We start from the raw sequence: 25,414 nt of genomic DNA on the forward strand, positions 1-25,414 counted from the left end.
CAAGTATAAGAACCCAATGGCCGGACAACCCAGAGTTTCTCTGCAAAGATGGGAGAATTTACCAGATGGAAAACTCTCTCTGCAGCACTCACACCTATATGGTAGCGAGACCTGATGGAAGCCAGTCCTGAGTAAAAGGCATATGACATGCTGCCTGGAGAACTGCAAGCATGAGGAAAAAAATTATCTTCAAATTAGGACCTGCAAAGTGCTGCGTCTGCTGAAAACAAGGTACTAGTCATCGTCTGGCTGATACCATCCCTACAGTAAGCATGGTGGTGGGAGCATCATGCTGTGGGGATGCTTCTCAATGGCAGGAACTGGAAGACTGATCAGTGTTGAAGGAAGGATGAATGGAGCAAAAGACAGAGAGGAAGAAAACTTGATCCAAGAGCGCTCAGGATTTCAGACTGGGACAAAGGCTCATTTTTCAGCACAACAACAACCCAAAGCACACAGCCAACACTACACTGGGATGAACAACTCCGTCAATGTCCTTGAGTGGCTTAGCCAAAGCCCAAACTTGAATGTACATGGGGAGCTTGCTCATCCAAGCAAGAATGTGAGAAACTTCCAAAATCCATGTGCAAAGCTAGTAGAGACCCACCGAAGAAAACCCAAAGCTGTAATTGTTGCCAAAGATATTTCTACAAAGTACTCTATAAACGGACTGAATATTTGAGAAGTGTTTTTGATTTTCTATAAATTTGCCCAAATTAATAAGAATATGGTTTTTGCTTTGTCAGCACGGAGCACTGTGTGTAGATTGGTGGCAAAAACAGAGAAGTAATTTAATCATTTGTAAATTAAAGTGACATAAAAAAATGAAAAAAGACAAAAGGTGGTTGAACTTCATAAATGATACAACACTAAAAATAACTGCGGCAAGCCTGGAAAAACCTGCCTCCACCATTGGGGAAATAATTATGAATTTAATTCAACTAGAGCTATGATGAACATGGCCCAACGCACTGTAAAAAGGAAGATTCAATTGCACAAGTCACTAAGTTTCCAAAACTACAATTAAAGACCTTAATGCCAACAAGCAATTTGGATGTCTTGCCGGAATGAAGCCTTTGCTCTCATCAAAACATAAATGTCAGCGCCTGGTGGGTGCTAAATAACACTGGAACGTTGATTGGAACCTGGTTCTACGTTCAGATCTTGATTTGAGAGTTGGACGCTTCAGAAGTTTTTGTAAACAGGCAAAGGACAGAGCCTTTGGACGTGATTGAACACCGTCTCAGTTATATTTACTGTGAGATTAAGCTATTGGCACCAGCTCATGGACCGTCACCTCTATTCATAACCATCATCAGAAGGAAAGTTGGAGTAACTGGAAAGTTTACTTCAACTCGCCTACAATGTCTACTGTCTTTGCCAAAATTTTTAATTTGTGTCTTAATGGGTGGGACAATTATGACAGACTATTTGGTGCCTTGACCAAATAAAATACGCTATTTGGCCAAAGTCTTCCTCTAACAAGGCATAGTTTTATATAAATGCATTTACAATAGATTATTCTTTCCTGTACTGTAAATGTTTATCATATGTTTAAATCCTAGAAAAAACAACTGTACCACACAATGAGAGATGCATGCGATGATTTACTGTACCCACTGAAGTAACCACCCACCACATCTTAATTTAACCATCGCCTACATCTCATTAGTATCTACCTAACTGCAGATGGGCATTTCATCACACGGCTACAGACGTTCTCAGGCTTCCTGCCATAACAGTTTGTAATGACGCTCCCCAGGACCCATGCTGTTTGAGCAAAATCATTTAAGTCTCAACTCAGGGGTTCCCAACCTTTTTCCTCCAGGGCCCCCTCCATTTGCATTTGAAATCAGGCTTTCCCTGGCATTTCACAGCATTTTTCTAACCTAAATCATCACGTGTTGTTATGATCATTATAAATTGCCAAATTTTTTAACTGGAAAAAAATCTAATTAATTACCCCTTAAATCCAAGACCGTTCCCCATGAAAAGAGGTTGCCACTGCATATTGGAAGCACACAATTAGTTTGGGAACTCCTAATATTTAAGAACCAAGACGTAGGCCTTTAAACGCATTATTATGCAAGTTATACATAATTCTTATGTGTTTATCAAACAATCAGGTGATAAATCCGTCATATCTCCCTTCGCTAGAAAAATACTCAGACTTGTCGGCAGCAGGACTTCTGGGAGTGTAACGATAAGCCATAGAATGAGACGATACACAGACCACTCAGACTTGTGTGAGAATCATTATCTCCAGGGTTTTTCCGCATCCCGGGTTGCCAGGACAGAATCTCAGACCAGACAATACGATCCAGATGTAGTCTAACCAGCGGAACGCTTGGTCTGCTGCACAGAGAGCACAAGTCCCCACTAATCAATCCAGAGATTTAGGAGAGAAATCAGTTGGTTATGCAACGTCCTTCCTTGTGCCTCCAGTCAAAGACAAAAGACTCGAGACAGATATTTGAGCACATGAAGCAAAATGGTCAGAAGGGGAAAAGCAAAAAATTATTTAGCGGTACAAGATATATTCTTGTTTTATTAAAAAATACAATTAAGTTCATATCATCCATCCTACTCTACATCTGATTTGCATTACTTTAAAGTCAACGGCAAGTGAAAATCATATTCAACGTGCAACGTTTCCAAAATACTCAGCAGGATGAGGTCATCAAACTAATAGTCCACATCATTCCAACACAGAAAAGCTGCTTTGAATATACTTCATTAAAAAAATTATTACACATCAACCTCAAAGAAATCTGGAAAACTCAGCTGTTCCTATAATTGCTGCACTGCAGCTCATCCTACTGAGCCATTAAACTGATAAAGCCTAAAACTCAGGGGCACATCCATGTGATGCACAGAGTGGGGCAGGAGACAGCCTTTAAAGTAGCACCTGATGGGGCAGAAGACGGCCTTTAAATTAGCACCTGAAGGGGCAGAAGACGGCCTTTAAATTAGCACCTGATGGGGCAGAAGACGGCCTTTAAATAAGCACCTGATGGAGCAGGAGACGGCCTTTAAATTAGCACCTTATTGGGCAGGAGACAGCCGTTAAATTAGCACCTGATGGAGCAGGAGACAGCCGTTAAATTAGCACCTGATGGAGCAGGAGACAGACGTTAAATTAGCACCTGATGGAGCAGGAGACAGACGTTAAATTAGCACCTGATGGAGCAGGAGACAGCCTTTAAATGTGCACATGATGGGGCAGGAGACAGTCTTTAAATGTGCACATGATGGGGCAGGAGACAGCCTTTAAATGTGCACATGATGGGGCAGGAGACAGTCTTTAAATGTGCACATGATGGGGCAGGAGACAGCCTTTAAATGAGCACATGATGGGGCAGGAGACGGCCTTTAAATGAGCACATGATGGGGCAGGAGACAGCCTTTAAATGAGCACATGATGGGGCAGGAGACAGCCTTTAAATGAGCACATGATGGGGCAGGAGACGGCCTTTAAATGAGCACATGATGGGGCAGGAGACAGCCTTTAAATGAGCACATGATGGGGCAGGAGACAGCCTTTAAATGAGCACATGATGGGGCAGGAGACAGCCTTTAAATGAGCACATGATGGGGCAGGAGACAGCCTTTAAATGAGCACATGATGGGGCAGGAGACAGCCTTTAAATGAGCACATGATGGGGCAGGAGACAGCCTTTAAATGAGCACATGATGGGGCAGGAGACGGCCTTTAAATGAGCACATGATGGGGCAGGAGACGGCCTTTAAATGAGCACATGATGGGGCAGGAGACAGTCTTTAAATGAGCACATGATGGGGCAGGAGACAGCCTTTAAATGAGCACATGATGGGGCAGGAGACAGCCTTTAAATGAGCACATGATGGGGCAGGAGACGGCCTTTAAATGAGCACATGATGGGGCAGGAGACGGCCTTTAAATGAGCACATGATGGGGCAGGAGACGGCCTTTAAATGAGCACATGATGGGGCAGGAGACAGTCTTTAAATGAGCACATGATGGGGCAGGAGACGGCCTTTAAATGAGCACATGATGGGGCAGGAGACAGCCTTTAAATGAGCACATGATGGGGCAGGAGACAGCCTTTAAATGAGCACATGATGGGGCAGAAGACGGCCTTTACATGAGCACATGATGGGGCAGAAGACGGCCTTTAAATGAGCACATGATGGGGCAGGAGACAGCCTTTAAATGAGCACATGATGGGGCAGGAGACGGCCTTTAAATGAGCACATGATGGGGCAGGAGACAGCCTTTAAATGAGCACCTGATGGGGCAGGAGACGGCCTTTTAATTAGCACATGATGGGGCAGGAGACGGCCTTTTAATTAGCACATGATGGGGCAGGAGACGGCCTTTAAATGAGCACATGCAATTAAAGACATCCTGGAGATGTGATGGTGGACACCTCACTATTGGGCACTTCCACAGTAAAATAATGCAGTTGACGTTTCATTAGAAAATCTAGGCCAAACGAAAATCAATGATTCTCTGTACAAGAATAACTTAAAGAAAATGTAGATGTACAGAACTAGAATGAGAGATTCTCTTTAGCATCACTGTCGTATCTCCACCAAGGCAAGGAATAAAAGCCCACACGGCTTGGAAAATTCTCTAGCTGCTGTTATACTGGCTAGATGCTTTCCATTATATATCCCATAGTCCTCAGGGATCTTTCCTCGTAACACAGACGGCCGACTTCACAGTGAGTCTTACCGACCAGCAGACAGCCTCAATGGGAGGCTTCTCACACACACACGCGCACTCGCACACGCGCGCACTCGCACACGCGCGCACTCGCACACGCGCGCACTCGCACACGCGCGCACTCGCACACGCGCGCACTCGCACACGCGCGCACTCGCACACACACACACAGACACTGTCAATAGCCTTTAACAAAAAACAAAAAAAAAACTCTCAAACTAGCTAAATATTGGCTCAATAAAATGTGAAAGTGTTTAACCTTACTTGCTTGTGATTTATGTGTAAAGAACAGCTGAACTCCTCTCAGGGTGCTGGTCAAAAGGAGTGAACTACACAGGGCCTAGTGTGCATTTGGAACACCCCCTGGGGAGCAGTGAGAACGGACCGTTGTTGAAGCACAGAAAACCTTTGCTTTCTTTGCCTTGGAAGGAGTTTATCTGTTGAAATCTGCAGATAGACGTTGATATATTCACTGGAGTGAAAGGTTTTAAAAACCCAGACCAAACATCTGTCCAGAAACTTAATACTCACTCAGGAGAATCGATACAGCCGTAAAATGGCTTCAGACTACGGCTACTTTTCCACTACTGGGCAAATACAGCCAGGAGGAGGATGCCACAGCTGTGGTCAAGCCAAACAATAAGACCAGTCCCCAATGGAATCAGATTCCCTACATTAGGACTCTCCAACTTTTCCTACATGAGACCTACGTTAGTTTAATCAGACACATTCATCTCTTCTCCCCTAGGTTCTTACAGGAATTAAGGACAACAGACAGGGGCTAGGGACAACAGACAGGGGCTAGGAACAACAGACAGGGGCTAGGAACAACAGACAGGGGCTAGGAACAACAGACAGGGACAAAAGGCAACTGGCAGATACTGGAGATAACGGACAAGACAGTATTGACAACAGGGTAAGACTGTCTTTCTTCAAACTAGGGACAACAAACTGTTTCTCTTCAAGCAACAGTCTGTAACCGTCTCTAACCTGGGCGGTTAGCCTATTGGGTGGAACCGCCAACCAGGCCATCTGCTCCTTCCACAATATTAGAGGAGTTAGAGTTGAATAAACTGTGTAGGGGAGAACAAACCAATCTAAACAAATGTCAACAGATGATTATTTGGTTGCCTCATGTTTTCCATTAAAAAATAGGAAAATATCTTGATATCATATTTGATGTTATCATATTTTTGGGATTCTATCCACCTCTTAACTCAAGTGAGAGATGCATTTTTGGCAACTAGTTGTAAGAATCAAACTGTCAAGCCTAAACTGGCCTCTCAAAATGTCCCCCCCATGGCACCAAAACCCCTCACTTCCAAATTAGGAATTTCATGGCTGGTTGAGGTATGGTAGTGGTTCTACTCATAGAAACATCCTATCACACAACAAGCCCAAAATGTAAAGAAAAAGAAATGTCCGGACAGACAGGCCACATCTTTAAAAATGGAATCATGTATCATAACGTATCATGACAGATCATAACGTATCATGACAGATCATAACGTATCATGACAGAATACCAGAATTACAACAATAATCAAACAGAACCAAGCTTTTAACATGTGTTGGATTGCATTTTTTTTAACACAAGCCTTACCCTGACACAAATTTGCCAAATTCCTTGCACTCTGTGGTGTCCATGATGATGTTGAGGACTGTGATCGTAGTAACTACTGCGGCATCCTCCTGCAACGTAAAATGGTAACAGGGAAAAGGATACATGAATAGTACTGACTGACCAAAAGATATCAAGTCATAGGATGTTGTTATTATTATTATTAATATTCCTATATTTATTATTATTATTAAAGCTTTATTTCAACAAGGAACACAGACTGAGACCAAGGCCTAATTGGATGTCACTCGGCATAACAGAGTCTGTTCAATTACTTTGATTTCTTTTGATGAAGACGAAATCTGAACTGTGCTTAATATCACAAGTCCTCCAGGTAAAAGTACCAAGTAGCAGGTCAACCCGTAAGGATTTATATAACTTCCCAATATCTGAAACAAGTCAAATCTAGCCTAATTTGGTCTGCCACAGAACGTGGTGACAGGAGATTAGTAACTTCCAAACTGAGGTGCAATAATGCTTAAATTAAATATGTACAGGTACATGCACATCTCTGGGTGAAATATGCAATAACATTCTGTGTTATTCATGAATATAGTTCTTCACTGCCCCCTTGTGTTAGAGACCACACATGACAGTCTGAGAAAATGTCTTGAACTCTTTTCTAAAACTGTATAAAATATCCTTAGCATCTACATAACCATTCAGCAGGTCATAAAAACAGTAACAAAGACTCCGTACCAGTCAAAACTCAGCACTAAGCTCTAGCAGGTGTGGTCTGTAGTACCACACATTTAGTCTGGTCTAGATGGTGTAGCCTGTAGTACCACACTTGAGGCTGGTCTAGAGGGTGTGACCCATAGTACCACATCTTTAGTATGGTCTAGAGGGTGTGGCCTGTAGTACCACACCTTTAGGCAGGTCTAGAGGGTGTGGCCTGTAGCACCACAACTTTAGGCTGGACTAGATCGCTATTCCACTACATTGTTAGAAGCCATGATCACTAGCATTTCACATCATCTGGCTACTATTTATTTATTAGATTTTTAGCAAGATGTAATATTCAAATGCACAATATTGCATTTAAGTCTTGACAGTCTCCAAATATTACTGTATAGCGACCATTATTAAATGTTGCCATGAAAGGGTGCACATGGTCAGCAACAATGCTTAGGTAGGTGGTACGTGTCAAAGTAACATCCACATGAATGGCAGAACCCAGGGTTTACCAACAGAACCGCTGGCTTGCCTCCTTCCCATAGTGCATCCTGGGGCCATGTGTTCTCCAGGTAAGCGACGCACACGCACCCGGCCATCCACGTGATGTATAAGGAAATGTGATTAATCAGACCAGGCCACCTTCTTCCATTGCTCTGTGGTCCAGTTCTGATGCTCACGTGCCCATTGTAGGTGCTTTCGGCAGTGGACAGGGGTCAGCATGGGCACCCTGACTGGTCTGTGGTATGCAGCCCCATACGCAACAAACTGCAATGCACTGTGTGTTTTGACACCTTTCTATCGGCACTAGCATTAACTACTACAGTAGCTCAGCATTTGGATCGCACCACACGGGCCAGCCTTCGCTCCCCGCATGCTCCAATGAGCCTTGGCCGCCCATGACCCTGTCGCCGGTTCTTCCTTGGACCACTTTTGATAGGTACTGACCACTGCAGACCGGGAACACCCCACAAGGGCTGGAGTTTTGGAGATGCTCTGACCCATCAGTGCAATTTTAATGATAGGACAGGACTCTCCTTACGTAAGACGAGAGAAGCACTGTGTATTCACAAGGAACGCCTTGCAGCAGAACACAGCTCTTATTAAGGTTAAGCCAATTGGTTACAGCACCAGAGCACAAGATTGGTTAGTCCTTAAAAGGCCAAGGACGGCCTCTGAATTAGGTAAAACTGTTGATGCTTTTCTTGCTCTACAGAAGTAGAATAAGCTGTAAAATGAACTCAGCCTTGAATGGCTTGTACCCATTAATGAATTTAAAGCCTTCCTAGAGTTTCACCTGAGGAGAAATGTGTGTCTATTATAATTTTAGAATATCTGGGGGTTTTTTGGGGGGGGGGTTGCCGATTTACATTTATTATCACATGATCATCATGTTTATTTTGAAGACTGTTATTGTAAAGTTTTAAAGATTAAATAAACTTTAAAAAAAAAAAAAAAAATGTTTACCTGAACATCAGTAACCTCAATCTCCACCTGGAAGCCCAGGAGGGAGCAGTGACCAGCCAGCCTGTACTGCTGAACCATCTTGCGGCTGTCTAGGGACAGAGAACAGCCTGAGATGACCATGATCACAACCTGGTTTGTATACACACAATCACTGTCAGTGTTCCATCAAGATTTGGTGTGATTCCCTCAACTCCAAATGTTTCACTCATACCTGTATATTTTTAGTGATGAAAATGCACATCAATCTTTGTTAACTAAGCAGAGTTGGGTGTTAACAGCAGGCTATATATCAATTGCTATAAACAATTTCAAACATTAGCTGTACTTTTCGTATGAAATAAGGAACCTTACTTTTCTCCAGAGTCTTCACACTGCAGTTAGTGAGAACGATACCGTTCATTTTAGTCTGTCTGACAAGGTCTTCCTCCAGCTCCTTTATCTCAGCCGTCAGGTGAGCTCTGATGTCTCTCAGACTATTCCCTGTCTTCGCCCCGGTCTCACGTCCTGCCATGGACAACCTGTGAATCGGGTGAAACACCATCATCATCACACTTGTTTGCGAATGCATCAGTATTGCAGGGCCAGGATCATAAGATCGAACTGTCTGCAACCACCACAAAACAACAGTATAGCGTATAGCTCATGCAAGGACCAAGGGATGAAAACTCATCCTGTTTGAGGTAACAGTCATGTTTAGAAGTTAATAGAGTAACTAGCTAGCCGTTGCCAAGTTGCCTAAACGTTGGAGTGAATGATTGCTATGACGGAGACGAAGTTACAACTCACAAAGCATCTTTCATGGATCCTCCGATGTGGATTGTAAGCTCTCGGTCATTCTTCTCCTTTTGGCATTGCAGTGCTGCAATTTCTTCTTGGAGGACTTTAATGTGCGTTTCGTAAACTCCCAGATGGTTATTCATTCTGAAAACTAAGAAATAGACTTATATGACAACTTCAAAGTTATCAACTGAAAGAACGTTCGGTAATATATCTAAAACGAACAGAAACACGTTTAATCAATATGAATAAACGTGTATAATGATGAACCGTCTACTTTAGCACAGCTACGTAGCTAGATCTAATATTTTTCAGAGTAACTTTTCAGATTTTAGATAAAATAGTAGCTACATTACCTAAATTACTTACCTGCAAGACTTCACTTCTCGCGTTTTCACATGGAGTAACTGATTTCAAAACAGACTTTTTGCGCGCAGTGGACTATACCAACAGCTAGACTTTTGGGGGGATTATGGATTGTAAATTGTAAAATATTTCAACGTTTCCATGCCTGTAATACTATTTGTTGAGACTATATTTTGTTGAGCAGTTCGTGAGCTACTGTTTCATGGCTTGTAATGGGAAGAATGTTTTACATTTAAAACTAAAGTTTCCTTTGAACTTTTGGACCACACGTTTGTAAGTGTATGTGTGCGCCGTATACTGGATACCGGGGGGAAACTGAAATACAACAGGATTGTGTCATTCTTAATACCACAATATACAAAAAAAAAGTTAATGATAAAATATTTATTACCAATATTAATTATGCAGGATAACGTAACCTAAATACAACACCGGAGTCCTGACCATCCAATGTCCAGCCAGCACAACATGAGAGACACCAAACTACGGAACCAAATTTAATTGTTCGCTATGTTTGGCCGATGTTTTCTGGGGTAACACCGGTCTCAATACATGTGAATTTCCAGCACGATGAGATGAGATGAGATGAGATGAGTTGAGTTGGGTTTGTTTCTGATGAATTAATTCGTTGAATACATTACGTTACATTCTCATAGATATATTTCCACTAATTTACTCAAGTTGTTCAATATGCAACTTGTGGCAAAACGGCCGGGTATTGATACAGCAATCAGCTAATCCAGGATCTGCCTTCAGCTGTTCAGAACATTTAACTAGCTAACGCGTTCTCTAAGTTCATAAAACAGATGTCAAACCACACATCCAGAAATCGTGATGTTTTTAAATTTGCTGCTTAGGCTAAAAACTGGATTTAGAAGCTGTTGTCAATTTATTTAAATTTATTTAGAACTTTGAATTAGCTATCTTCTTATGTTCCGCAATCTCAGCACAAGATCTGTCAGCATATAACCAGAGTGATCACCATGAAGCGTCTGTATATCGGGGGACTAAGTCACACCATCACTCAGAAGGATCTGAGGGACAGGTTTGGTAAATTCGGTGATGTACAGGATGTGGAACTCAGGACCAGGAGAGATGACGAAGGTAAACATTCACACACATTTAAATGTTTACATAACGCCCTTTAGTAGAACCTCTTATACTGAGAACCCCTCACAGTACGGAGTGCGTACATTTTCATACTTTTTGTGTATGGCCCCCCGAAGGAATTAAACCCGTAACCCTGGCGCCAGCAGCGCTTATAATGTGAGCTAAAGGGTACACACACAGATCAGTCAATTTGTTAGTATTCAGTGTCGTAACTCTTGTTCTGTTTGACCATAAAGTTATCTGCTCTTCTCCAGGAGTTCCTTATAAAACCTTCGGATATATTAACTTAGAAATTACAGATGATGGTTTCAAGAAATGTAAGTGTCTTTCATTGCTCTTACCAAACCAAATCTGATGTACACAATTTTAAATGCCCAATCATAACTTATATTTTTGACCCTTGTCAGGTATGACTGTGCTGAACAAGTCCAAATGGAAGGGGGGGACAATACAAATCGAGCAGGCAAAAGAAAGCTTCTTGCAGAAGTAAGGATATTACCATTTGTGTTTATGTACATTTGTCATAGTGAAGACACGTAAGATATGGCCAGGCCAACATTTAGAGAGTTATGGGGGTAATATACAAAAAAAAATAATCCAATTTAAATCTTCAGTATATATTTTATTCTCTTGGGTTGTTTATAGTCAGTGCTACACTGTATAATAAAACTGATATTCTAAATATAGTTAAATGTAATTCTGCTCTGTGCAGTGTTTTGTTGGCGGGTGAACAGTCTACCTTTTGCGGAAAAATCACTCAACATAAACCTGGTGTTACTTATTTCACCTCGACTGGTGATCTGGGTTTCCTCAAATGTCTGTTATTTGTACCAATACCTCACTAACTATGGGCTACTGGATGTGTGCTGTCTGCAAATAAAGCCAAATACAAATGTTTTACAGGTTAGCTCAAGAGCGTCATGAGGCAGCAGAGAACAGCCAGTCACCCAGTTCCCACCACAAAGACAAACTAGTGGAATCCTTGGAGAGGGCTGGGGTGGAGAACTTTCACATGAAGGCAGCTGTTCCTGGGACGGAGGTACCTGGCCATAAGGTGGGTTTTTTTACATGCTTTTACTTTATTTTTTATCTCTCCTGGCCCCGGATCAGCTTGGGCGGTCTTGAAAAGTCCGTTGGTTATTATGGCATATGGTGTTACGAAGACAGCACGAACACATGTGGGACCAGGCTATAAGGCAGAATGATAATGCATGAGCCATGGCCATATCGGTTCTGTTTGGGAACTAGCATCCGTGTTCTTCTTTTCCAGGATTGGGTTGTGAGTAAATTTGGACGTGTCCTTCCAATTCTCAATCTCAAGTGCCAAGGAAGGAACAAGATATCCTTGTCAAATGTCCCCATTATACCCAACAATGTTTATTTTCTTTTAGCTGTTAATGTAAATCACTAGTGCCTTTTTGTTTTTATAATGTAAATAACTAACCGATGTAAAGATTGTGCTGTTGCCTGAACATAATTGTGGACATTTCTTGTGACTCATTTTTTAATAATTAACTTACTGTGAAATAACACAGTTTGTCCCCAGCAGGATGTCTTTCCATTTTCCCTTAACTTCAGAATCACTTGATCAAGTATGACCCATCGAAACACAGCCACAACATCAAGAAGCTGGAAACTGCTGCTGAAGGCACAGACCTCACACCCGTGTCCCAACTAACCTGGGAGATATCAGGCGGGGACGATGAGATCAGCAAGAAAAGAAGAGGAGAGTTCCCACCACAGAAAGCGCGTCCCGCTAAAAAGAGAAAAGACACTCCTGCCAGTGCAGTGATAAACCGACCGTCGGAAACTGGGTTGAAGGTTTTCACGACACCTGCGGACACCCTAGAAGTGGAGGATGATGACGATAACCTAGAGGTGGTGGGCGATGACTACATACCCAAAACCTTCCTTGTAACACGGCAGCCGACTAAAAATGTTTGCCATCTTCCCCTTAGTTTGTCTAAAAAAGATGAGGAGGATTATGACTCGGCCGATACTGATGAGATCCTCAGCTCCAGAAAAACAGGTAGCACCTCCAAGCAGGACAAACTGCCTGAGGCGGATGTGCAAAGTTGTCCCGCGCAAACCAACAACATCAAAGAAACAGATACTGTTAAAGCGAAGGCAGACAGAGTGGTCAATAAAAAGTTGGTTAAGAAAGTGTTCACTGAAAATAATTCCCCTCCCTCTGAGTCTGATAATGATAACTCAAAAGATTTTTCAAAAGCAAAAAAGATTGGTAAAGTAATCCCTAAGATGAAGTCTGTTGAGAAAGGTCTCGCTAAAAAGAAATTCGCTACTCCTTCAGAATCCGACGATGATGCTTCGGAGAATGTTGTTTATTCAAAAGCCAAAGAGCCTGTCAAATACGCCCTCTCTGAAAAGTCCTCTTCTCCCCCATCGTCATCGGATGATGAAAATGAATCAGATGAAAATGACTCTGAGGCTAGTGCTGATTCTGAATACAAAGCCATGTTCACCAATTGTCAGCGCTTAGAGTTTTCACTGGATGATTTACAGCAGCTTGTTAAAGAATCGTTTTTAAAAGGTCTGGACCAGGACAGTGACGATGAGGATCGTGATTCTGATTCAAAACCACCTGGAGCCAGTCAGGGGTCTGAGGAGTCATCAATAGAACCACTGATTACCTCCGCCAAGGCACCTTTACCGCTAGTTAAGACAGGGATGGGAATCACACCAGAGGAGATCCTGGCGGCCATCTTGGAAGAGGACAGCAGTGACGAGGAGAAGAAGAGAAAGAAAAAGAAAGGAAAAAAGAAGGCAATGAACACATCCACAGCTCTTCCTGCGTTCCAGGGGACCAAGGCTCTTGGAGCCACATCAACATCGTCACAAAATGCTGGACAGGATGTTGGTCTGAAACAACCAATTGAGGCAGAGGATAAAATAAACGCGTCCACGAAAAAACTGATATGTGACACAAAAATATTGTCTAAATCCAGTGCCTCAGTAATTTTGTCCGGTCCCAGTACCTCACGGGACGTCGCCGAGACGGTTCCAAAGCCTTCAAGATCAGAAGACTTAAATCCTCCTTCTAGCAGCTTAGGTAGTGAAGAAACAACTGAGTCGCCTGCACGCAAACAGAAAAATACATCCAAGGAGGAGAAAAGGGTGGACCCACCAGCGCCCTCAACGACAACCAACACGAAATGGTCCGTGGCAGCGGAAAACTCGACTTCCAGCAGTAATGGTTTCTCCAGTGAGGAGTCAGACAGCAGTGTGGAGGAGGAGGAAGATGGCAGTGAGATGGCTGTACCTGGAGCCTCCCAGAGCATACCTGCCCAGGGGAAGACTGACGTATGTCCTTTTATTTATCTCTCCTACAGTCTGGGTTTTCCTTTGTGCGTTACTATAAAGTATGCCGCAAATCATTAACTGAAATATCTGTTTCCTCAATGACCTACGTGGTTGAATAAACAAATGCACTTTAATGGGGGAGAGTTCTGTTGGTTCGGTAGGTAATTAATGAAGTTTGTTTTCATTTAGGTGCCTAAAAAGCCCATAAGTGCTGTCGGGCCTGTAGATGCTAAGCAGCAGCTTCAGGACAACCAGCGGCGCCTGTCAGCCCTGGAACAGAGGCAGAGAGAGGCTGAACTGCAGAACAAACTCATCCAAGACGCATTGGCTAAAGTGGTATGTCACTGAAAGCCGATTGCTCATTGCGTATTTATTTGTTGGATTCTCAGAGGTGTTCCCATGAGGCTAAGCGATACTTGGGTGCCGATAAAGGTAGGTTTCCATGGTTCTGTGTGTATTGTTATTCGATACAGTAGGTTTCCATGGTTCTGTGTGTATTGTTATTCGATACAGTAGGTTTCCATGGTTCTGTGTGTATTGTTATTCGATACAGTAGGTTTCCATGGTTCTGTGTGTATTGTTATTCGATACAGTAGGTTTTCATGGTTCTGTGTGTATTGTTATTCGATACAGTAGGTTTCCATGGTTCTGTGTGTATTGTTATTCGATACAGTAGGTTTCCATGGTTCTGTGTGTATTGTTATTCGATACAGTAGGTTTTCATGGTTCTGTGTGTATTGTTATTCGATACAGTAGGTTTCCATGGTTCTGTGTGTATTGTTATTCGATACAGTAGGTTTTCATGGTTCTGTGTGTATTGTTATTCGATACAGTAGGTTTCCATGGTTCTGTGTGTATTGTTATTCGATACAGTAGGTTTTCATGGTTCTGTGTGTATTGTTATTCGATACAGTAGGTTTCCATGGTTCTGTGTGTATTGTTATTCGATACAGTAGGTTTCCATGGTTCTGTTTGTATTGTTATTCGATACAGTAGGTTTTCATGGTTCTGTGTGTATTGTTATTCGATACAGTAGGTTTTCATGGTTCTGTGTGTATTGTTATTCGATACAGTAGGTTTTCATGGTTCTGTTTGTATTGTTATTCGATACAGTAGGTTTCCATGGTTCTGTGTGTATTGTTATTCGATACAGTAGGTTTTCATGGTTCTGTGTGTATTGTTATTCGATACAGTAGGTTTCCATGGTTCTGTGTGTATTGTTATTCGATACAGTAGGTTTCCATGGTTCTGTGTGTATTGTTATTCGATACAGTAGGTTTCCATGGTTCTGTGTGTATTGTTATTCGATACAGTAGGTTTTCATGGTTCTGTGTGTATTGTTATTCGATACAGTAGGTTTCCATGGTTCTGTTTGTATTGTTATTCGATACAGTAGGTTTCCATGGTTCTGTGTGTATTGTTATTCGATACAGTAGGTTTCCATGGTTCTGTGTGTATTGTTATTCGATACAGTAGGTTTTCATGGTTCTGTTTGTATTGTTATTCGATACAGTAGGTTTTCATGGTTCTGTTTGTATTGTTATTCGATACAGTAGGTTTTCATGGTTCTGTTTGTATTGTTATTCGATACAGTAGGTTTCCATGGTTCTGTGTGTATTGTTATTCGATACAGTAGGTTTCCATGGTTCTGTGTGTATTGTTATTCGATACAGTAGGTTTTCATGGTTCTGTTTGTATTGTTATTCGATACAGTAGGTTTCCATGGTTCTGTTTGTATTGTTATTCGATACAGTAGGTTTTCATGGTTCTGTGTGTATTGTTATTCGATACAGTAGGTTTCCATGGTTCTGTGTGTATTGTTATTCGATACAGTAGGTTTCCATGGTTCTGTGTGTATTGTTATTCGATACAGTAGGTTTTCATGGTTCTGTGTGTATTGTTATTCGATACAGTAGGTTTCCATGGTTCTGTGTGTATTGTTATTCGATACAGTAGGTTTCCATGGTTCTGTTTGTATTGTTATTCGATACAGTAGGTTTTCATGGTTCTGTGTGTATTGTTATTCGATACAGTAGGTTTTCATGGTTCTGTTTGTATTGTTATTCGATACAGTAGGTTTTCATGGTTCTGTTTGTATTGTTATTCGATACAGTAGGTTTTCATGGTTCTGTTTGTATTGTTATTCGATACAGTAGGTTTTCATGGTTCTGTGTGTATTGTTATTCGATACAGTAGGTTTTCATGGTTCTGTGTGTATTGTTATTCGATACAGTAGGTTTCCATGGTTCTGTTTGTATTGTTATTCGATACAGTAGGTTTCCATGGTTCTGTTTGTATTGTTATTCGATACAGTAGGTTTCCATGGTTCTGTGTGTATTGTTATTCGATACAGTAGGTTTCCATGGTTCTGTGTGTATTGTTATTCGATACAGTAGGTTTTCATGGTTCTGTTTGTATTGTTATTCGATACAGTAGGTTTTCATGGTTCTGTGTGTATTGTTATTCGATACAGTAGGTTTTCATGGTTCTGTTTGTATTGTTATTCGATACAGTAGGTTTTCATGGTTCTGTTTGTATTGTTATTCGATACAGTAGGTTTTCATGGTTCTGTTTGTATTGTTATTCGATACAGTAGGTTTTCATGGTTCTGTTTGTATTGTTATTCGATACAGTAGGTTTTCATGGTTCTGTTTGTATTGTTATTCGATACAGTAGGTTTTCATGGTTCTGTGTGTATTGTTATTCGATACAGTAGGTTTTCATGGTTCTGTGTGTATTGTTATTCGATACAGTAGGTTTCCATGGTTCTGTGTGTATTGTTATTCGATACAGTAGGTTTCCATGGTTCTGTGTGTATTGTTATTCGATACAGTAGGTTTCCATGGTTCTGTGTGTATTGTTATTCGATACAGTAGGTTTTCATGGTTCTGTGTGTATTGTTATTCGATACAGTAGGTTTCCATGGTTCTGTGTGTATTGTTATTCGATACAGTAGGTTTCCATGGTTCTGTGTGTATTGTTATTCGATACAGTAGGTTTCCATGGTTCTGTTTGTATTGTTATTCGATACAGTAGGTTTTCATGGTTCTGTGTGTATTGTTATTCGATACAGTAGGTTTTCATGGTTCTGTGTGTATTGTTATTCGATACAGTAGGTTTCCATGGTTCTGTTTGTATTGTTATTCGATACAGTAGGTTTCCATGGTTCTGTTTGTATTGTTATTCGATACAGTAGGTTTCCATGGTTCTGTGTGTATTGTTATTCGATACAGTAGGTTTCCATGGTTCTGTTTGTATTGTTATTCGATACAGTAGGTTTTCATGGTTCTGTTTGTATTGTTATTCGATACAGTAGGTTTTCATGGTTCTGTGTGTATTGTTATTCGATACAGTAGGTTTTCATGGTTCTGTTTGTATTGTTATTCGATACAGTAGGTTTTCATGGTTCTGTTTGTATTGTTATTCGATACAGTAGGTTTTCATGGTTCTGTTTGTATTGTTATTCGATACAGTAGGTTTTCATGGTTCTGTTTGTATTGTTATTCGATACAGTAGGTTTTCATGGTTCTGTTTGTATTGTTATTCGATACAGTAGGTTTTCATGGTTCTGTGTGTATTGTTATTCGATACAGTAGGTTTTCATGGTTCTGTGTGTATTGTTATTCGATACAGTAGGTTTCCATGGTTCTGTGTGTATTGTTATTCGATACAGTAGGTTTCCATGGTTCTGTGTGTATTGTTATTCGATACAGTAGGTTTCCATGGTTCTGTGTGTATTGTTATTCGATACAGTAGGTTTTCATGGTTCTGTGTGTATTGTTATTCGATACAGTAGGTTTCCATGGTTCTGTGTGTATTGTTATTCGATACAGTAGGTTTCCATGGTTCTGTTTGTATTGTTATTCGATACAGTAGGTTTTCATGGTTCTGTGTGTATTGTTATTCGATACAGTAGGTTTTCATGGTTCTGTTTGTATTGTTATTCGATACAGTAGGTTTTCATGGTTCTGTTTGTATTGTTATTCGATACAGTAGGTTTTCATGGTTCTGTTTGTATTGTTATTCGATACAGTAGGTTTCCATGGTTCTGTGTGTATTGTTATTCGATACAGTAGGTTTTCATGGATCTGTGTGAATTGTTTGTCCATACAGTGATTTTGGGGCGATTAGATATTCCAACCACATTGTTCACCAATTGTCTGCTGTGGTCGGTGAGTGAGCCACAAGTAAACTAGTTGTGATCAGTCAGGGTTGGGAAAACGACTGAAAACAAATGTTCCTTAATTTTCGTCTTTAAAATAGATGGATTCTGCAAACTACCACAAAATAATTTGCTGCATTATCTAAAAGATACAATGTAACGTCAAAGACAATATAGCATCTCTAATTGTATTGGTATTTTTTCTATTCTCTCCTAATTTTTTTGTTTGGTGAAGGATGCTCTGACAGCTGGTAAAGGCAAACAGCACATCAAGTTCAGCTCTGATGAAGAGGGGAGTGATGATGATGATGATGATGAACCAAGCTCCCCCATACCCTTGACCCCCAAGAAGACTCTCTTCCAGGACAGCCAGTCTGACGAGGAAGATTTACCAGCCACCCAGCAAGATGGCATCAATGACAAGGTAACAAGGATCAATATCATTATTAAAGACAATGTAACAAGGATCAATATCATTATTAAAGACAATGTAACAAGGATCAATATCATTATTAAAGGCAATGTAACAAGGATCAACATCATTATTAAAGACAATGTAACAAGGATCAATATCATTATTAAAGACAATGTAACAAGGATCAAAATCATTATTAAAGACAATGTAACAAGGATCAATATCATTATTAAAGGCAATGTAACAAGGATCAATATCATTATTAAAGGCAATGTAACAAGGATCAACATCATTATTAAAGACAATGTAACAAGGATCAATATCATTATTAAAGGCAATGTAACAAGGATCAACATCATTATTAAAGACAAGGTAATTGAGGTTATTGCTTAAAGACAGTCCGCTCTGGGCTTCAATCTAACAACCTTTCCTTTACAGGTCAGATCTGATCTCTCAGCTGTCTAACGTCTTCAGTGCCAAATGCTGTCCCTTCAAGGAAAAAAATGCTTGAGATGACCTAACAGGATACGTCTTTATCAGAATAAACACATGACTGGTAGCCTGGTCCCATATCAGTGTAGCCTGGGGAGCAGTCAATATTAAACATGTTTTGGTGTATAACGCAGAGGAGTGGTATTTTAGCACAAAGGGCATCTTGTTTCAAGATAGTATCTGTACTTTGTTTGGCATTCAGTGACAGTAGGTCGGTGTTTCACCTTTTGACTGTTTTTGTGTCTTGATTTTTTTAGAGATCTGAGAAGCTGGCGGGGAGCAAACTGTTTGACAGTGATGATGGCGAAGATGAGGAGGCCGAAGAGGAAGGAAAAAGGTTTCATATTAAACCTCAGTTTGAGGGCAAAGCTGGAGCAAAGGTTAGCTGGTATTACAACCATTGTCTGACTGTTACAGCTAATGTCATGACCATGGTCCTGTGGACTTTTTAAAATACCGCTTCATCCAGAATATTCAGTCAAAAATAGTTTTTCTTGTACCTTAATACCTTTCCTTGCTTTCTTATGAACTCTTTTTTTATGTAGCTCATGCAACTACAATCAAGGTTTGGAACCGACGAGCGTTTCCAGCTGGATTCCCGGTTTATTGACAGCGCTGATGAGGATGACGTCCCAGGTATGGAAGGGCGGCCGGCATGGAAGGGTCGTCCTTCCTTTCAGAGCTGCTAGTCACTGCGCTTAAGTAGTCGGTCAGTATTTGATTGGTTCGTTTAATTTCCTTCACAGAGAAAGAGGCAGTTCAGCCGGAGCCAGAGTGTGAACTCTCCGAGGAGAAGAGGAGGAGTCTGGGCATCTTAAGTGACCTCCTTCACATCAACATCCAGCCGTCTGATCCTAATAAACCCACTGCGAAGGTCAAGACTTTCAGGTCAGGCCAACACATCGCCGTGTTGATGTGTGTTGATGGACTATGAGACCTGGCAGCCCTGTTGTCTTGATGTGGCACTACATTTAACCGTGATCAGTAGAACCCTGGGCTGCAGTAGTGTCCCAAAAGAGACACGCAGGAGGCCATTTTGGAGTGAATGTTGTTGAGTTGAGTTAAATAGCCTTGAATCTGATGTCATTGTCACTTTCCTGTTGCCAAAGTGAGATTTCCTCTGATTAAGGGAAAAAAAATACTCTTGGTCCTTCTCACTTGTGCTGATGTGGTTTTTTAAGTCATCTATAACTTCCTGTTTGTCTGAAGTTGTAATTGTAGTTCTCTTCTGCTGCAGAGATATTTCAGCGCTGCAGTACGACCCGACCAAACAGGAGCACGCTTCCTTTGAAACTAAGAACGACCAGCCGAAGAAGGAAAGGTTTGTAAGCAAGGGGCCAAGTCTCATGTAGTCATTCAATGTGATTCCACTGTATTACATTTTTATGTGGGGTGACCCCATGGCCAAATCATTGCCATAACTATAAAAAGAAATTTAAGATGACATTTTTCTTTGAACTGCGTGAGTAATGAATAGCATAATATTTTCATCTGTTTCCAAAGTCGGATTGTTGAAATATTCTTCTGGTTCAGGTGTGCATTTAATTTGCAAGTTCTCCAGGGAGGAACCGTACATTCTGACAAGCAGTCAAAACACAACTATTCATATTGCTATTGTGGGGCAACCGCAGGTGGCCTACCTCATGATTAACCCTACCTCACAACTAGCACTTTCCTCTTTATTAGCCCTTACCTCACTATTAGCCCTTACCTTACAACTAGCCCTTACCTTACTATTAGCCCTACCTCACAACTAGACCTTACTTCACTATTAGCCCTTACCTCACGATTCGCCCTACCTTACAATTAGCACTTACCTCACGATAAGCAGCTCATGATTAGCCCTACCTCACGATTAGCCCTTACCTCAAGATTAGCCCTTACCTCACGATAAGCAGCTCATGATTAGCCCTACCTCACCTCACTGTTGCATCGGCTGGGCAACATATGATAATGCTTATAGCATACTTGTTCACATGCGTCACACAACGAAACTCCGCCTCCATAGAAAACACTGCAACCTTGTTCACACTAAATAGTAATGGAAAAAAATTACACCGAATTTAGACAGTTCTTATAGTCATTGTAGCAGATGTACAAACGTTACAGTAAGTTATCAATGATTAATTGGCTCTGTTGTATTTTGTCATTACTGAGCTTTAAACTCTTCATCACAGTAAGTTGGCGAGGAAGAAGAAGAGAGAGGAGGCTGAGAAGTTGCCTGAGGTCTCCAAGGAAATCTACTACGATGTGACTGTGGACCTGAAGGAGGTGTTTGGAGCTACCAGGGATGAGAAGACCGAGGAGGTGAAGAACTTGGCCTGGGATGAAGAGGAGGAGCAGAAGGAGGAAGAGCTGAGTCATGCTATGGAAGTAGATCCAGTCAAAGAATCATCACTCCTGTCAACAAATGAGGGAGAGGCATCGTCCAGTTTCAAGTTCTCCTTCTTTGGTGATGACACACAAGCAGAAACCACAACCGAGAAAGGTAATGTAGTGAACTTGCATGGGTTGGACCATTTGTCTTCATGACAACCAGCCTGCCTGCCGTCTTTATCACTACTGGCCTCCAGTTGTATTGTGGTCATGGGACCCATTTGGCCATGTTAATGCTGAGCGTTGCTGACTAAACTACCTTTAACCCCATGTGTGTCTCTGCTTCTTCCTCCAGAGGAGTACCAAGTCCAGATGCTGAAGGGGCCCAAGTTGTCCTGGCAGGCAGACCCTCGTTTTCGAGACAGCAGTGATGATGAGGAGGAGGAGGAGGAAGAGGAGAAGAGCAAGCCACAGACCAGCATCGCTACACCTGCAGGGTAATACATCATCGTTGTTGTTGTTTACCTGTACATACGTCAGTGTTGTTGTTTATCTGTATGGACTTCAGTGTTCTTGTTGTGCACTGCTACAGCTATCAGAGTCCCCTGTTTTCTATCATATGGCCTGATACAGGAGTCCGGCCCTGTCAGCTTTGCAGTAATGCGTCATGGCCTGTGATTATAGGGTAGAAAACTAAGCCTTTATTTTCTCATCTGGCTCTTTGTGGATGTTGATTATGATGCCATCACATGGCCTGAATGTCTCTACTGTTTTGACTGATATCACTGTGTTTGTTGATATAATTGTTTTGAGTAATACCATTTTTTATTCATTCTGTTGCATTTGTTTTTTGTATTCCATAGAGAACCTGCAGCATCAAAGAAAGCCTTTTTCTTCTTCCAGTTGGAAGATGTGAGGTTGAAAGGTATTACATATATTTCTGTGGTTCCATATCTTAAGTTCATTCAGTTTTTTAGACATACACACTTCACTGAGAAAAGGGGCTTTAAAAAATCTAATCAAAAATCTAACATATTGACTGTTAGACTGTTTTTTTTTTTTTGACCAATCAGAAGGGCCTAAAGCCTTCTACAGGTCAGCCAAGCTGGAGGACCAGAGAGAAATGTGGAAGGAGAAGAGGACAGGACTTGTAGAGGTAGTCTGTCTGTCTGTCTGCCTGTCTCGGTCTGTCTGTCTGTCTGCCTGTCTCGGTGTGTCTGTCTGTCTACCTGTCTCGGTGTGTCTGTCTTTGTCTGTCTGTCTGCCTGTCTTGGTGTGTCTGTCTTTGTCTGTCTGTCTGTCTTGGTGTGTCTGTCTTTGTCTCTCTGCCTGTCTTGGTGTCTGTGTCAGCCAGTTGAATGGACTATTACATGAACTACTGCTTATGGTAGGATAATAATCTAAAATTACATTAAATAAAATGTACCACATAACTGGTGTATTTTAAGAAAATTATATTTATCCATGTTACTTTGTGTTTAATAATGATATTGATCCCTTTATATAATAATTAACCACTGTCTTTTTTCTATTTTTGTCTTCCAAGGAGTACCGTAAAAAACACAAGGATGCCAGAAGGAAGCTGAAAACATCAAAAAGAAACTGAGAGAGATGGAGAGACAGAGAGACGGAGAGAGATGTGTCCTAGTTTCATATCCTTTATTGACATTATGAATGAGCTGGTATTATTTAATTTGTATTACATTCTGTGTAGTACATGAGCTCAGAAGGAATGCGTTTATCATTATAGTTGTATATAAAGAATTATGGCCACTTGCTTACAAAAGCAAATGTCATTCTCTGCCACCAGAGGGCAGGAGTTAGGCATGGTTGTGCAGCTCACAGGGTTGAACTTCCTTGTGTCGGGGGTAGAATGGGGACTGAGGTGCCCCTAGATGTGGTTCTAGATGCTGATCCAGGGTTAGTTAGGCATTTCTCCAACTCATTATTAAAGTTAGGATGATGCTTTAGGGGAAACTGATCCTAGATCTGTATTTAGGTGAAAGTTTCACCAGTTGAGACGTCTGTCCGAATTCCATTTAATCACACAGTGTAAATATGGTCTGTAACTACACAACTATATTATGACTAGTTGTAATGATTTATGTATAACTGGCTGCATTGACATCCTTTTCTATGGTGAATTAAAACTACAGTGTCTTCAAAAATATTGACTGGGATTTTTTTAAGGTGTTTACTGGAAATTGTCTGTAGATGTGGGTGGATAAATCAATCTTTTTTCTGTGGGCTATTTTGAGATTTCCAAAAACCATTTTGGCGGGTTGTGTCTTTTCGTCTTTATTACGAACTGAGTAGTGAAGTGTGAAGACAGTGGGGTTATTTTTAATAATCTCTGGCTCAGTCCATGACACTCCTACCCTGCGCTGTGACATGCTTTAGTGGTGTTGTGTGTCCTGACCCCTGCTGCTGTCCAATGCGCCATGGCTATATTTAAATTACACCACGTGTCGCTCTCTGATGAAATAAACATATATTACACCTGTATCTTGATGGCTGGCTCAACGATGGCCTCTATTAAACCTTTTATTTGCCTGCCTCATGCAAAATGTCCATATTACACCTATACCATGATGGCTGTAGTATTCATATAGGTTTCCATATTACACCTATACCATGATGGCTGTAGTATTCATATAGTATTCCATATTACACCTATACCATGATGGCTGTAGTATTCATATAGTATTCCATATTACACCTATACCATGATGGCTGTAGTATTCATATAGGTTTCCATATTACACCTATACCATGATGGCTGTAGTATTCATATAGGTTTCCATATTACACCTATACCATGATGGCTGTAGTATTCATATAGTATTCCATATTACACCTATACCATGATGGCTGTAGTATTCATATAGTATTCCATATTACACCTATACCATGATGGCTGTAGTATTCATATAGTATTCCATATTACACCTATACCATGATGGCTGTAGTATTCATATAGGTTTCCATATTACACCTATACCATGATGGCTGTAGTATTCATATAGGTTTCCATATTACACCTATACCATGATGGCTGTAGTATTCATATAGTATTCCATATTACACCTATACCATGATGGCTGTAGTATTCATATAGTATTCCATATTACACCTATACCATGATGGCTGTAGTATTCATATAGTATTCCATATTACACCTATACCATGATGGCTGTAGTATTCATATAGTATTCCATATTACACCTATACCATGATGGCTGTAGTATTCATATAGTATTCCATATTACACCTATACCATGATGGCTGCAGTATTCATATAGTATTCCATATTACACCTATACTATGATGGCTGCAGTATTCATATAGTATTCCATATTACGATTGTCTCAATGACTAAATTATACCATTGTTGACTCACTCAATAACCATATAATATGTAGTAATATAGTATTCCATGTTAATGTAGTACACATAGTATTCCATATTACTGTAGTACACATATATAGTATTCCAAATTTGTGTTGTAAGCGTATATAGTATTCCATATTACTGTAGTACACATATATAGCATTCCCTATTACTGTAGTATACATATAGTATTCCATATTACTGTAGTATATGCATGAAGTATTCTGTTACTGTAGTACATTTATACATGTTCTGTAAATAGTAATCTATTTTACTGTAGTACATGAATATGCCATAGTATTCTAGATTTACTGTTTGCTGACACTATTTCTTAGGGCCTTATCAGTGTTTTGTTGGTCTTTCCATCAGACAGCCTTTAGGGACAGTTATCTGACTACACAGAGAGAGAAAATTACACACACACCCACGCACGCACAACAGGAAACAACCCACATCCTACAGCTCTGAACTACTGTTGATTACGGACTTAACACATTTCTGATATAAAGTAATTAACTTGGGTAAATAAGGGTTTATGTCAACTTTTATTTTATGTTTTCATCCCAGGTTCCAGTACTAGACAGAAATGTGGGG

The 25,414-nt window shown here is 40.8% G+C and overlaps 2 protein-coding genes across 4 annotated transcripts in view; one reads left to right on the forward strand and one right to left on the reverse strand.

The window, feature by feature from the left end:
• cenpp (centromere protein P) overlaps nt 1-9,803 on the reverse strand; it is an 80,641-nt gene extending 70,838 nt beyond the window's left edge. Inside the window, exons 1-5 of the mRNA XM_013136292.4 lie at nt 9,618-9,803; nt 9,258-9,399; nt 8,823-8,989; nt 8,472-8,560; nt 6,312-6,400 (exon numbers count right to left, since the gene is read on the reverse strand). Coding sequence (XP_012991746.1) covers nt 6,312-6,400; nt 8,472-8,560; nt 8,823-8,989; nt 9,258-9,391 — 479 coding nt within the window. The 5' untranslated portion in view covers nt 9,392-9,399; nt 9,618-9,803. The remainder of the gene's footprint in view (nt 1-6,311; nt 6,401-8,471; nt 8,561-8,822; nt 8,990-9,257; nt 9,400-9,617) is intronic.
• Nucleotides 9,804-10,046: 243 nt separating this feature from the next.
• Nucleotides 10,047-23,600, forward strand: nol8 (nucleolar protein 8). 3 transcript variants are annotated; one of them, XM_029125875.2, is made up of 18 exons: nt 10,047-10,203; nt 10,562-10,718; nt 10,979-11,041; nt 11,132-11,210; nt 11,628-11,778; nt 11,995-12,063; nt 12,309-14,045; nt 14,235-14,381; nt 18,443-18,631; nt 19,372-19,494; nt 19,660-19,750; nt 19,861-20,002; nt 20,352-20,435; nt 21,292-21,602; nt 21,786-21,927; nt 22,294-22,355; nt 22,504-22,586; nt 22,977-23,600. In XM_029125875.2, exons 2-18 carry the CDS (start codon nt 10,598-10,600, stop codon nt 23,034-23,036), a joined length of 3,654 nt encoding a protein of 1,217 aa, XP_028981708.2. In that variant the 5' UTR covers nt 10,047-10,203; nt 10,562-10,597; the 3' UTR covers nt 23,037-23,600. The 3 variants fall into 3 exon arrangements, with proteins under 3 accessions (XP_028981708.2, XP_028981709.2, XP_028981704.2); XM_029125876.2 differs by having other exon boundaries at nt 10,047-10,198; XM_029125871.2 differs by having other exon boundaries at nt 10,133-10,208.
• The last annotated feature ends 1,814 nt before the right edge of the window (nt 23,601-25,414 follow it).

Source organism: Esox lucius, chromosome 2, assembly GCF_011004845.1.
Source record: "Esox lucius isolate fEsoLuc1 chromosome 2, fEsoLuc1.pri, whole genome shotgun sequence".
NCBI lineage: Eukaryota > Metazoa > Chordata > Actinopteri > Esociformes > Esocidae > Esox > Esox lucius.

Coding starts and splice junctions, on each gene's coding strand:
- nol8 (XM_029125875.2), top strand. CDS start 10,598: ATGAAGCGTCTGTATATCGGGGGACTAAGTCACACCATCACTCAGAAG. Junction 18,632..19,371: donor AAGATGGCATCAATGACAAG/GTAACAAGGATC, acceptor TGATTTTTTTAG/AGATCTGAGAAGCTGGCGGG. Junction 21,928..22,293: donor AGCATCGCTACACCTGCAGG/GTAATACATCAT, acceptor TGTATTCCATAG/AGAACCTGCAGCATCAAAGA.